We start from the raw sequence: 15,106 nt of genomic DNA, 5'->3' as shown, positions 1-15,106 counted from the left end.
ATTTCATTTTCCACAGGCTGTGATAAAACACCCCAACAAGGACCAGGCCTAAAGGGTGCGCATCTTTATCCCCAGCACGCCCTAGGTGGAAGCAGGTGGATCTACAGTTTAAGGCGAATTTAGTCTATGTAGAAGTTCCAGCACAGCCAGGGCTACATGGTGAGACCCAATTTCAAAACAGAAATGAAACAACCCAAATGCAATTTGATAGGCTTTATTTGACTCACAATTCCAGGTTAAAGTCCAGCATTAAAGGGACATTAAGGCAACAGAAACTTGAAGCAGCTAGTCATATTGCTTCCATGGTCAAGAGCAGGAAGTAATGGATTAATGCATGTATGTGAATACCCAGATCTTTCGCTCTTGGAAAATTGGGTGTCCCAAGAAGTGGTGCCATCCAAAGCCAGAGCAGGTTTTCCCACCATAATTAAACCCAATTAAGAAAATCCCCACAGACATGACCACAGGCCAATTTAATGTAGACAGTTCCTTATTAAGATGCCCCAGGTGATTTAGATTGTGTTAGGTTGACAATCAAAACCAAACATCATACATCTATAAACCTCAAGGTCTACCGTCTGTGACCCACTTACACAGCCATGTTGTCTGTGCCAAGGGGTCCAGGAAGCCAGGCACGTGAGTCTGTGGGGTTATATTTCACATTCAAACCATTAAAGATGTGGAAGGGGAATAGAGGAAGGCAGATTGGGGATGAGAAAGAGTAATAGAGGAGTGAATATGACCAGAGTTCATTACCTGCCTGAACCGAACAGTCATAACAGTGCTTTTACTACAAACTAGTACTTGCCATTGATAATTTAAAAAAGAATAGACAAAGTATTCACTAAGAATATATTTGGGACTATAGCAATGGCTCAGCAATTAGGGGCACTTACTACTGCTAGAAAGGACCTTGTTCAATTTTCCAGCGCTCACATGCTGGCTTACAACCATCAAAACATTCATACACATGAAAATTAATAAATCTTTTAAAAAGAATATAAACATATATGTAAGAAACACATAATAAATATAAGGTCTATTGAGGTAAGTATATAACTTATACATTCGAGATAACCAACAGTGCCACAGAAGATGCTTAACATGTATGTTCTTGTTGTTTTGGTTTTCGAGACAGGGTTTCTATGTATAGCTCTGGGTGTTCTAGAATCACTCTGCATATCAGGCTGACCTTGAACCCAGAGCTCTGCCTACCTCTGCTTCCAAGTGCTGATTAGAGGCATGGCAACACGTATGTTCTTAAGAAAATGCAAACTGGGGCCGTGTATGGACACGCACCCCTTTATTCCCAGTACTGGGGAGAAGAAGCAGATGGATGTCTGTGAGTTCAAGGCCAGCCTGGTCTAGGACAGTTAGGGCTACATAGTAGAAACATCCTGTCTCAAAAACACCAAAAGGAAGAAAGTGTTAGAAAGGAAGAAAATACATGCATGCAAGCGCACGCGCGCACACACACACACGTGTTTATTTCTATATAAATAATAATATGTCAGGCAAGCATTTGTATGTTGAGAAATAATCCTTTACACTGTGTGAAGATGTGTCATTGTGATTGGTTTAATAAATAGCTGAATGACCAACAGCTAGGAGGGAAGAGGTTAGGCAGGACTTCTGGGAATAGAGAGGTCTCAGGGAAACAGAAAGGTGGGTCACCAGTCAGATGTGAAGGAAGCAGGATGGGCAGTACAGAGTAAAGGTAACCAAGCCAAGTAAAAGAACATGGATTAAAAAATAAGGGTTAATTTAAGTTATAAGAACTAGCTAGGAACAAGCCTAAGCTAAGGGCCAAGCTTTTATAATTAATAAGTCTCTGTGTGGTTACTTGGAGGTTGGCAGGTGGGACAGAGAAAGACACATTACATCTGTAATCAAGCATGGCATCTATTCTATGTGAAGAGTCAGAATGAGGCAGCTGTCATCCTGTCCTGGGGTGATTCCCACAAAAGCTGGCATCATGGTTGCACAGACATTCACAGGGATAATTTTGTCCAATTTCACCAAGGATTTATTATTCCCTTGGGGCATTGTGGGGTCTGTGGGCAAAGAAAGACAGAGGTTAATTGAGAGGAACACAACCGCTAAATTTGGGAGATTCCCACCCACACCCATTTCCCACCCTTCCCATCTGGAGATGTTCAAATGTCCTTTCTAAATGCTTCATTTGCAGGAAGGGTGTTGAGACAGAGTCTCATGGTCAAGATGTCCTCAAACTTGTTATGTAGCCAAGGATGACTTTGAACTCCTGACTCCCAAATGCTGGGATTACAGGTGTACACCATAAATTGTTTATGCAGAGCTGAGTACCAAGTACTGGACTTCATGACTGACATCTGTAACTCCAGTTCCAGGGAATCCATGGTCTTCTTCTCAGCTCCTTGGGCACTTCATGCACACGGTGCACAGAAAAAAATGCCAGCAAAACACCCATAAACATAAAATAACTTCTAAGGAATAAATGATGGACAAGCACTCCATCCACCGAGCTCCACTCCTGGATCACTTTTTTCATTATTTGATATTTATCACTTTATTTTATGTGCATGAGTTTTTACCTGCATGTATACTAATGTGCACTATTTGTGTGCCAGGTGCTTTCAGAGTCAGAAGAGGGCGCTGGATACTCTGGAACAAAACTCTGTCCACTGTAAGAGCACCAAGTGCTCTTAACATCTGAGTCACCTCTGTAGCCCTTCTTATTATCCCTACCCTTTGGTGAAAGGAATTTTCCTGTGTGCCTGTGTGGAGAAACCTGAGACACCACTGTGGGGGACCTGGATTTTAGATGAACCTATATTGATTTAGGGTAGGACATAGTTACTATAAGTAACTATGGCTGAATTGGATAATTAAAAATTTCCCCAAATGTAGGTCTGAATTGGTGGGCAGATTTGATAGCTACTTTGTGGAGGCCATTTCATGACTAGTGAAACTTCTTATTCAGCACATAATTGATTACTTACTTTTTTTCCTAGGGTGATTGGAGTATAATTGACACATGAAAATTAAATATGTTGGGACTGGAAGGATGGCTCAGTGATTAAAAGTACTGGGTGCTCTTGCTTGATCTTGGTTCAATTTCCAGCGTCCATATGGTTGCTCACAACCATTTATGCTTTGGAACTTCAGTTCCAAGGATTTCAATACCCTCTTCTAGCCTCTTCAGGCATCAGACATGCACATGGTACAGACATACATTTGCTACACAGACATACATTCAGGCAAAATACACATACACATTACTTTTTATAATTAAATATGCCAATATATTGCTTTGTACATAGTAAATTCAATTCAACTTGTATCTGTCAATTATACCTCTATCAACCCGGGATGAAGAAAACCCTAATAATTACACAAGAGACCATTTTAAAAAAGGAATGTTCAATTATTTTACCAGGGTCTATTTGGAGACAGCCTCTGACTATGCCAGGCTTCAACCAGAAAGCCTCCCATTATTAGCACAATTACAGCAGCCAGTCCAAGTCGAATGAGGTTACCCATGACATAGCCTTCTGTCAAGGAGTCTGGGGGTGTGTAGCCTTCTGTCATGGTATCTGATGACTCTGAAAGGGAGAAGATGATCATGACTGGCCACAGAGGGCATTCCGCCTTCACAGACAGATTTAACGAATCTGACTCCCATATGTCCACTTGCATAATGGACTCTGTTCTCTAAAGACTTAACTCTAAATGGGTTTTAAAATTTGAGTTGAAATGGGAATACCTTTACCTTCTTTTCTTTGTGTTTACTTTAGTTTAACGTGGGGATGCTCCTCTATATGTTATGAATATGTTTTATTGCCACCACTTAATAAAGAAGCTGCTTCAGCCTGTGGCAGAGCAGAATATAGCTAGACAGGATATACAAACAGAGATAGTGGGAGAAAGAAGGCAAACTCAGAGGAGATGCTAGCAGCTGGCGGGGAAGCAAGATGTGAAGTAATAAGCCATGAGCTTCATGATAAAACATAGAATAATGAAAAGGGGTTAATTTAAGTTGTAAGAGCTAGTTAATAATAAGCCTGAGCTAATAGGCTAAGCAATTATAATTAATATTAAGCCTCGGAGTGGTTCTTAGGGAAATGGTGGGAAGGACAGCAACCTCCATTTACATTAGATCTTTTCATTTTTGGCTTTATCTTATTTCTATCTCTGCTCTCTTCCATTTCTCTATCTTCCTTAATGTATTAGGGGTTAATTGTTGATACAATGAATAGATCAAAGGAGATACACATAGATCTACAGAACACAGAAATCAGTGGCAGGCCAGCAAGCCTCCTTGAACCACAAAATGATTTATAGGCAGTGAGTTTCAGAAAATTTGAACCTAGCAGAGGAAAGGCTGTTTCACTGTCTATCTTCCCCATCATTTAAGAGGAGCTATTGAATGGTAAGGAGCGAGGGAAATGGCTAAGTGGGTAAACCTGAACCCCAGAACCCACAAAAAGCTGGATACAGTAGTGCATATCTAAAACCCATATGTAGTGTAGTGAGACAGCAGGAGAACCCACAGAAGCTTGAGGGCCAGCTAACCTGGCATCTGCAGCAGTGAACTTGCAAGAAACCCTGTCTTGCACAGGGCAAAAGGCAAGAAAACTGATAGTGGCCAATGCTGTCTTCTGACATCCACACATGTGCCTTGGCATGTGAGTGCACTTAAACACATGAACACACACATACAACAAAAGCATATACACACACACATACACACAACAAAAGCAGAAGGAGATGGAGAGGAGGATGAAGAGAAAGAGGAGGAAGAGCTGATGTGATGCTGTGCATTGATCTGTTTTTAAAGATACCACACATGAATCAGTTCATCCCAAAGAGTGCAGCTTCATAACTAAAATACCAGTAGCAAGGTTGCTTGCAGGCAAGACCCACAGGGAAAGGCATGCAACTTCACCACCATATAAGCATCACTCTTCACCTATCATTTCCGACTACACAGAACTTCACACCTAACAGTGATCACTCTCTGTTGGAGATCACAAAGGCAAAAGGAAGATTTACAAACAAGGTGTGTAGCATTTAAGGGAGCAACACCATGACAGAAAACTTTGGATAGTTTTAAAAACTTCAGACAGTAATGGAACTACATCAGGGAGAAAACCCACTTATAAATGTTTGGCTATATCTACAGGAATAAGTGTAGGAGGTCAAATATCTTCACAGTGAAATGTCAACACACTGAAGAAACTGAAGAAGATGCTATGCTCATGGATTGTCAGAATTCATATTGTAGAAGGGCTGTATTACCAAAAAGCAACCCACAGATTTGATGTAATCTTTATCAAAATCTCAACAATATTCTTTACAGTACTAGAAGAAACAATGCTGAAATACATATGGAAGCACATAAGACATCAAATAGCAAAAATAATCCTTAGCAGAAAAGCCATGTTGAGAGCATCATGATACTCTGTCTGTCTGTCTGTCTGTCTGTCTGTCTGTCTATCTATCTATCTATCTATCTATCTATCTATCTATCTATCTATCTATCTATCTGTCAGAGTGAAAGGAACAACAACAAACCCACAAAAGCAGAATGACACTAGTGTAAAATCAGATATGTAGACCAGTCAAATAGAATGGATGACCAGGAATCAGCTCATGTGGTGTGATTCACCTAATTCTGACAAGGTAATAAAAAATTACATTGAAGCCAGCCATGGTGGTGCACACCTTCAATTCCAGTGCTCTGGGACTAGGCAGATCTCTGTGGGTTTCATGGCACCCTGGGCTACAAAGTGAGTGAGTCCTTGTCTCAAAACAATAAAAACAAATTGCAGAAAAGATATCCTCTTTAACAAATAATGCTGAGAATACTGATGTCTAGTTGTTGAAGAATGAAAGTAGATGCAGATCTTTCACCCTGCACAAAGGTCAATTCTAAATAGACCAAAGACCTTAGATCAGAAACTTCGACAGCACTAGAGGGAAAGCACTGGAGATATAGACATAGGCAAGGACTTGCTGAAATAACTCTTTGATAACGTGAAAGCGATCCAGAGAGTTAACAAAGGGGATTGCATGAAATTAAAAGGCTTCTGTATGACAAAGGAAACACTCGACAGTGTGAAGAGACATCATGAAGAATGGAGAAAAATCTTGTGCATCAAACAGACGATAATTACATAGAATATATAAAGAACTCTGAAAAGTAAGCAATAAAAGTCATCCAAATAATGTATGAGTGAAGGAACTGAATAGACAGTTCTCAGAGCCAGAAGCACAAATGACTTTTAAACAGTTTAAAAAGATGTTCAATAGTCTTCGCCATCAGGCAAATGCTAATTGAAGCTGCCATGAGATTCTATCTTATTACAATCCAAATGGCTGAACAAGTAACAACAAAAGGTGGTGACTACGTTGGGAGAGAGGCAGCCTTAACACTGCTGGAAGCGTGTAAACCTGTGCAACCTCCATGGAAATCAGTGTGGAGGTTTCTCCAAAAATTTGAAAAGAAGACTACCATACAATCCAGCGGTATCACTCCTTGGTACATACCTAGAGGACTCTAAGTCAACATATTACAGAGATGCCTGTTCATTCATATTTATTGCTATCTTATTCATAATAGCAAGGAAACTAAGTCAGCCTAGGCACTCATCATCAGATGAAGGGAGCAAATGTGATATGTGTACTTAACAGAATTTTATACAGCCATGAAGAAAAACAAAGTCATGAAGTCTACTGGCGATCATTATGTTAAATAAACCAGATTCAGAAAGATAAGCATAAGATAAGAAAGATATGCTTTCTTTCAAATATAAAAAATAGGCTAAAAATTATATGTATATGTGCATGAATGTGTGTATTCATGTATGGGGTCACTAAACTATACAGGGGATTATGAGAGTGGGGACGAGAGTTAGGGGAGAATAAAGAGTATATAATGGAATGCATTCAACAACAAAGCAGACATTGAAACTAACCAGGAGAAGAGAAGAGCACAGTTGGGGGCAGGCAGGGGCTGAGGCATGGAAAGGGAGTGTGTGAGGGAGTAAGAATAAATGTCCTTGTTACTTGTGTACAGTCACTTGATTAAACTCATTATTTTGTGTGCTAACTGTATCAGTGATGTGATCAAACACCCCAATAAAGCAACCAAAGGAAGGGTTTTTTTCTGACTCACTGTGTGAGGTTGCTGTCGATCATTATGGGGAAGGCATGGCAGCAAGAGCATTCGCAGTCAGGAAATAGAGAGAGAGAGAGAGAGAGAGAGAGAGAGAGAGAGAGAGAGAGAGACTGGGGCTCAGTTCACTGTAGCCTTTTTGTTTAGTCTGGGATCAAAGTCCATTGATGGCATCAGCTGTATTTTGGATGAGTCTTCCTACCTTAGTTAACCTTGTCTAGATGGACTTCATGGACAAGCCCAGAGATTTTTTTTTTTTTAGTGATTCTATACCCCACTAAGATTAACTTTATAGTGATCCAAATGACTAATTAAAATAACAAGAAGCCAGAGTAGCAGTGCATCCCTTTAGTCCTGGCATTCAGAGACGAAGGCAGACAGATTTCTGTCAATTTGAGGCTAGCCTGGTCTACATAGTGAGTTACAAGGCCAGCTGGGCTATATAGTAAGATTCTGTCTCAAAACAATAATAATAGTAATCAACAAAATATAAATATTTGCATAACTAAATAAAACATGTATGCTAACTACTCCCTCCCACATCACAAAGACAGATAGAAGTGTTCAGAAAATAATAGCAAACCTTACCTGTCACGGAGATCTCAAGGGGATTGCTGGGGGCTGAGGCCCGATAGCGAGCCTTTGGCTGGTAGTACACACAGCTGTATTTCCCCGAGTCTCTGGCTGTCACATTCTGAAGAGAGAAGTCTAGCACCGTTCCCACGGAGCTCCTCGTCTGCACAGGAGATGAGCGTCCCTCCTTCAGCAAGGCAAAGCTCATGGGTCCGAGCACACGGCCTGCCTTCTGGCACTGCAGCGTCACCCTGCTTCCCGCAGCCACTGTGCCCCAGTGGTAGGCTTGGAGGGAAGGTTTAGGCAAGTACCCTGGACAAGAAAGAGGCTCTGAGTGCAAGGGAAGAAACTGTTGGCCTCATGCACATTCTTGTTTTTTGTTGTTGGTGGTGTTATTCCTTTTGGTTTTTTGAGACAGGGTTTCTCTTTGTAGCCCTTGTTGTTCTGGAACTCGCTCTGTAGACCAGGCTGGCCTCAAACTCACAGAGATCCCACCTGCCTCTGCCTCTCTAGTGCTGGGATAAAAAACGTTTGCACCACAGCCTGATAAGGTTTTTGTTTGTTTGTTTTTTTGTTTAATTCTTGTTCCTGTGGCGGCAAGCTCATGAGCCTCATGCCTCTCACTGTGCACTGTGGCTCTAGGACAGAGATTTTTCTCTTTCACAATGCCTAGGTGGAGCCACATTCCTGCTCCTTTATCCTTTGTTCTGGAGATCCAGCCCCTCTTCTTCCTCCCTTCTTCCAGTCCCTCACTCCACCTCTCTCTGAAGATACCACATATCTCCCTGAGACAAGCTCTCCTCACCTGTGACCAATAGGAGAAGGGCATCACTGGGCTGTGATGATATGCCATTGCGATAGGATTCACAGGTGTAGTGTCCTCCATCATTCTGTTGTAGCTCAGGGATATGAAACTCAGTCATCGCTGTCAAATCATTTGGCTTCTTAGAATCAAAAACAAGCCCTTCCTTTTTGAGGATGAAGAATTCACTTGGGGTGGGGCTCTTACATTGCATTGTTACACTGCTTTTGGTGGGAATCACTGAACTGGGCCAAGCGCTGAGGCTGGGCTTGGGAGGGGGCCCTGGAAGCAAACAGAGCCCAGGGCTGCATCAGACATACTTACCTGCTCTCAGAGCTCCTCCCTCCTCTTTTTTGTAGCAAAGGAGAGAGTACTGTGGGATACAGCTCTTGTATACTGTAAAGGTTTGTCACTCACATTGGTTTAATAAAATGCTGATTGACCTATAGTCAGTCAGTCAGGAAGTATAGGCAGGGCAACCAAATGAGGAGAATTATGGGAAGAGGAAGGCAGAGATGCAGTCACCACCAGATACAGAGGAAGCAAGATGAGAATGCCTCATTGATAAAAGTGAGGCTAAGCATATACAAGAATTTAAGTTGTAAGAGCTAGTTATGCCTGAACTAATAGGCCAAATAGTTTATAATTAATATAAGCCTCTGTATGTTTATTTGGTACCGAATAGCTGTGGAAATAGGCAGGATAGAAACTTCTGTGTACAAGAAAGTTCTACGGAGGTAGTTCGATTAGTAAAGTGCTTGTTATCCAAGCATGAGTACCCAAGTTGGAATCCTGGCCTCTGCATAGAAATTGGGCTTTGGTAGTGTATACTTGCAATCCTATTGCTGAGGAAGTGGAGACAGATGGGCCTCTAGGGCTTCCTGGTCAGCTAGTCTACCCTAATTGGCATGCCCCAGGTCCAATGAAAGAACTTGCCTCATAGAAAAAGAGAAAGAAAGAAAGATTTACAACATGCCACATAATAAAATGAGATAAAATAAAAAGGATGAGGACTCCTGGGAAAATACACTTGCTTGTGACCATGTTAAAGGTGCAGCAGGTGGTAATGGAAGTTTGAGGTGTCAGTCCACGAGAAGGCAAATCCCCATGGGTGAATCTCAGATAGGCAAGGCCCCGAGAACAGTCTCCAGAATGTCTTTTTCTTCTGCTGTGCCTTTATGTGTTTGCCACTGTCATCTTTCTCTAGTGTCTAGCATGTTGTCTGTGACTGTGGGGGGTCCCACTGCCTATAATGTAGTGTGTCTATCTCATGGAAACATCCTGTTCTACTGAGCATTCTTACCTGTGGATTATTATGGAGATGATTTTGTGTTAATAAAATTTTGTGTCTAGTTGATAATGATAATGTTAGATGAAATAAAGTTTTGGTGATTAAAAATAAATACAGGAAAGTGTTATACAGCTAGGGCCTATGAGTTTTACCTAAAGAGCTGCAGAGCTCATAGTTCAGGTTATGGAAAACAATAGAGTTCCAAGGGCCTGGCTGGCTCGAATTCTTTTTATCTTAATGTTGAAAGATGCATACACAGTTTTCAGTGTGCATCATAGCTGAAACAAAGCCTTAAAATAAGCTCAAGTTAAGTTAGATGTGCTGGAAAACCCTAGAAAACAACCTAAAGTTCACAGGGATACATAGCTGAGTTACAGATTCATTAGATTAGGGTCAAAACTACAGAGCAGCCCAATTGTTACTCGCTGACATATTTTCTGTGCTAGGACTGACTGATGATCACAGGTGATGATTAATTTCTCGTACCCACTTTTGCCCTCAATCTCCTGACATAAGAAACTATTAATAAGTAGGTATGCAACCTAAGGACTTAAAGTAGAGCTGACTGATGTTTTTCATGTATAACAGTTTAGGTTTATGATTCTTCATAGGATTGCCTTTCAAGATAAATAATGAAGTGATTGATTCTCTCTTTGTAACCACAATACACAGCCTGCCAGTAAAAGATTGGGAGAAAACATCCCCTGCTTGCTCACACTGTCAATCTATAACAAGTTACTTATAAATGTATGTGAGTCCTTGGGATGCTCTCTTTTAGTCACAAAAGAGATGAAAAACTCGTTTTTACCATTATTCATTATAATCATTCACTTGAAAAATAGAATGCAACCACACTGTAATTCCTATATTGCCTGAAAGACTTTGTTGACTTATATAAGCTGTAGAGAAGAGAATACAGTGATAGAATAAAAAGGAAATCATCAGGAGAGAGAGAGAGAGAGAGAGAGAGAGAGAGAGAGAGAGAGAGAGAGAGAGTCTTTTCCCTTACCTCTCAGATAAAAACGTCATGGTACTCCGACTCCGTGGCTTTCTTTGGAGCCCTGTACTGCTGTGACAGCGGAAAAAACTACAGTTGTTGACCTCTGACTTCTACACACGCACGTGTATTCGTGTATGAACATGAACACACACAGAGACATAAAAGAAAAGTGGGAGAAGACTCAAGGAGAGTTTGCCTGAAGACCTACTTACCATTGCCAGGAATGTCTGTTTGCCCAACACACAGCCCTAGAAAAGAATTAAACATGAGGAACAAGTTCCTGCCTGGAGTCACCTAGTCACCCTCATTGGTCCAGAGGGGTACTCTGAGAGCACTGTCATCTTATCACTGGTGTCTCCCTTTGAGGAGCTGCATGATCCCTCATCTGTGCTGTAGCTTCAGCTTATATCTGAGTTTGGTCATTATCACTTAGTTGATCTCACTCCAAGGGTTCCATCTTAGTTCGACAAGCCCCCACAAACCCTTCCAATTCTCATTCATATCCCCAAGCTTCACGTAGTCACCATCCTACTGGGACATGGGTCCCATTGGATCATTACCTCTCCTCCAGGGAAGGGGCCTTTAGGACACTGGAGAGATAAGAAGTTAGCCTACTCCTAATGGTATCAAGGACCTGAGGAGTAAGCTGGGCGTGGTGGTGCATGCCCTTAATTACAGCACTCAGGAGTCAGAAGAAAGAGGACCTCAGTGAGTTTGAGTCCAGTTTGGTATACATAGTGAGTTCAAGGACAGCCAGGATTGCATAGAGAGATCCTGTCTCAAAACAAACAGAGAAAAAAAGACCCTGTGGAGGGAGGTTCAGGAAATGGTTCTGTCAGTAAATCTCTCCATAAAAGCAAGTTTGATGCCCAACACCCATGTGAAAAAGATCACTGTGGTAGTGTGTGTTTGTAACCCCAGTGCTGGGAAGGTGGATACAGGAGGATCCTTTGAGCTCAGTGACCAGCCAGCCTAGCCAAGCTGGTGAGCCTCAGACCAAAAAGAGACCTTGTCTCAAAAAACAACATGGATAGCCAGTGAAGAAAAACGTGTGAGGTTGACCTCTTGCCTCCACACATTCATGCACATCCTCACACATAGATGAGGCCATGCAAACACACATACAAGCACACAACTTATTTACAATGTACACAAATAAATCAATGTAATAAAATATATCTATAGTTAAAACCATCATACCTCCACATTGTTTGACCCCTATATGAAGAGCTACAGATGGAGAATGGATGCTGAGAGGAGAATCAGTCCCCTCCAGGAACGAGCTCCCACAGAGGTTGTCCAATGCCACGTGGTCAGTCATGGACACATATCCACATGATTAAAGGTAAATGAACTAAATAGGTTGTATATATGTGCACATACATGTACACACACATATGCACACATGCTATAAATTAAAGAAAAATGAAAATATAATGAATTAGGGAAAGACACTCTGAGTTCAATGGAAGAAGTTGTGGGACCTGAGCTCATGCTTGTTTATCTTCTTTTTGGTGTTTAGAGACAGGATTTCCCTGTGTATCCTGGCTGTCCTGGACCTTATTCTGTAGATCAGACAGACACCCAGCTGTCTCCTGCTCTCAGTACTGGGATTAAAGATGTCCCACCATACCTGGTTTATTATTATTTCTTATAGTGTCTTATGTAACCCAGACAGACTCAAATTCACTATATAAGTGGATGGCTTTGAATTTTTTGATGGCCCTGCCTCCACTTCTACAAAGCTGGGATTGCAGGTGTGTGCCACTGCAACCTGATTAGAAGTTCTTTATCACCTATTGCAGTTATTGTTACGTCAAACCATTTGAGAGTGTAGAGAGGAGGATCTCTGTGAGTTCAAGGCCAGTCTAGTCTAGGTACTAAGTTTCAGGTCATGCAGGGTTGCATAGTAAAAGTCTGACTCAAAATAATTTAAATATAATAAGCAAGAAGTTCTTTTGGAGGTTGGTCTCTGATGTGTCTCGTCACAACAAGCTGGCATCGCAGAAAAGAAATAGTTGCTGCTGACCCAACCTTGGCTAGAAACAGCAGATTAGAACTTGTCAGTTTTGATTCCTTTACATTTTATCTATGTTCTGTCTTCTCTCTCTCTCTCTCTCTCTCTCTCTCTCTCTCTCTCTCTCTCTCTCTCTGTGTGTGTGTGTGTGTGTGTGTGTGTGTGTGTGTGTGTGTGTGTGTGTGATCTTAAGCAGTCCAGGTTGGCCTTGAAATCTCTACTTAGCTGAAAATGTCCTTCAACATAAGATCTGCCTCTCTCCACCTTCCATGTACTGGGATGACAGATTTGTGTCACTACAATTATTTTATACTACTGAGGCTGGAACCCAGGGCTTCACACTCACTGGGTGAGCAAGCATTCTTCCAACACAGCTACATCCCCTTCCCCTAATTTCCCCATCTACTTCTACTACATTTTGAGCATTGGTTTTGTCCTAACATGTACAATGAGATTCCTGGTTCATTCTATACACTCAGGACACTGATCTGGTATGAGATCTAGCTTTAATCCCCATCAAAAGCATCTCGCCACTTTTATAATTTCCTGGAGATGGCATGGACAACCCAGAACAACTTACAGAGGCAGAGAAGGGAAAGAAGCCTAGGAATCATGGTGGCTCAGCAGCTGCTACAAAGGTCTACGGTCAGCAGAAGAATAGGACCAGGGTAGTGCAGTCTCTCTAATCTCGGTGAGTAGGCAGGACTGGTTTTGAGCCCACTGCTCAGTTCCTTCCTCCCACATCCTCTTTCAGGAAATGTGTAGATGGCATCTATTGCAACATGTTCCTATAAACTCTTCAGAGACTTGACTCACTTAACCACTTCTGGCTCAGTTAACTTTCAGGTCTTACTTATGTCTAACACTGAGCTTGCCAGATTCCTGCTGAGATATCGTAAGCATGTCAGTACTGAGATTTATGTAAATTTAGAGGCAGATATGGTGGTCACTAAAAGTTGGCCAATACACCTTTCATAATAGAGGTGACTAAGCCTCTCGTTACTTAAGAAGGTTCACAGAACAAGACAGATTCTTTCTTTTTATATATTTTATTTTGCTTTATATTTAAGACAAGATGTGGTATAGCCCACAAGCCTCAATTACCATGTAACTGTAGGTGATCTTGAACTTCAGATCCTTCTATGTTTACCTCCTGAACTCTGGGATTATGATCATGTGTACATATGGCTTAGGGTGCTGGGAATTGTTTGTTAGATCTTTGTGTTTGCTAGACAAGCACCCTACCAACCAAGTCACAGCCACAAACCCAGAATGTTTTTCCAGCTCAAGTACATGAGTATTACTCATAAAGATTATATTTTTATTTGATTTGGGTTTTTGTGTAAGAATTTTGTTTAGCTTAATTTTTGTTGTTGTTTTGACATTGGGTCTCAATAAGCAGTCCAGGCCTGCCCCAACCTTACCGTGTTGATGAAGATGACCTTGAACATTTTATCCCCGTTTCCATCTCCTGGGTTCTGGGGAAAGTTTTTCAATCAAGGAAGCCTCTGAACACATGAAGATGCTCATGGCAAGATTCGGACTATGGGTCAGGAGTATAGTGCTTGTCTGGAATGCATGAGGCACCGAGTCTCATCTCAATTAGCATCCCCAAAACAATCCAGAAAAGGAATGATCTTGGTATTATTATCCAAAAAAGATCAAACTTGAAGGAGTCCAAGAGAATGATAAATAAATCATGTTATAACTGTATAATAGAATGATCTCAGGCTTCAAAAAGAACAACATATATGTACAATCATGAAGTGTCTGAAGAAACACGGAGTAGAAAGGATCTGAACATAAAGAATGCATGTGGTACAACTCTAGCTGTACAAAGGTCAACAACAGGAACAATGCAGTCATGGGAAAATCCAGAATGAGTTATCTAAGAGGAAGTAGAAGCTGAGTGGAGAGAGTGCCAAGGTAACTTTTAGAAGTACTGAAAATCATTTAGTTTTTACCTATATAATTTGTTCACCAAGTCAGGATAAAGAGAGCTCCTAACTACATAATAAGCATGAGAGATGATAGATATATAGATATCTGGATGTAATAGATAGGTGTTAGCTAGCTAGCTAGATGATAGAATGGCTGGCTGGCTGGCTGGACAGATAGACATAGAAGTCATACAGTGTCACAGTTTGGATATGGAGGTGCCACTTCCTGCTGAAGTGGTCAGGAACATTTAAACGTACGGTCATATGAAGATCTTGACTCTCTGAGAATGTGTTCTTGAAGAAGACGGTAATAGCCTAGTTCCT

The 15,106-nt window shown here is 41.3% G+C and overlaps 1 protein-coding gene across 2 annotated transcripts; it reads right to left on the bottom strand.

The window, feature by feature from the left end:
• Positions 1-1,052: 1,052 nt before the first annotated feature.
• LOC125411793 (T-cell-interacting, activating receptor on myeloid cells protein 1-like) lies at positions 1,053-13,545 on the bottom strand. Of its 2 annotated transcripts, XM_087910064.1 has the most exons (6): positions 13,423-13,545; positions 11,038-11,073; positions 8,538-8,816; positions 7,748-8,044; positions 3,416-3,584; positions 1,053-2,054 (listed from the first exon to the last, which is right to left on the bottom strand). In XM_087910064.1, coding segments are annotated over exons 1-6 (816 nt in total). In that variant the 5' UTR covers positions 13,457-13,545; the 3' UTR covers positions 1,053-2,053. The 2 variants fall into 2 exon arrangements, with proteins under 2 accessions (XP_087766190.1, XP_048308095.3); XM_048452138.3 differs by lacking the exon at positions 1,053-2,054 and having other exon boundaries at positions 2,178-3,584.
• Positions 13,546-15,106: the final 1,561 nt, after the last annotated feature.

The sequence above is a fragment of the Myodes glareolus genome, chromosome 1 (assembly GCF_982192425.1).
Source record: "Myodes glareolus chromosome 1, mMyoGla1.1, whole genome shotgun sequence".
Lineage (NCBI taxonomy): Eukaryota > Metazoa > Chordata > Mammalia > Rodentia > Cricetidae > Myodes > Myodes glareolus.
This window is presented reverse-complemented; position numbering and strand designations above follow the sequence as displayed.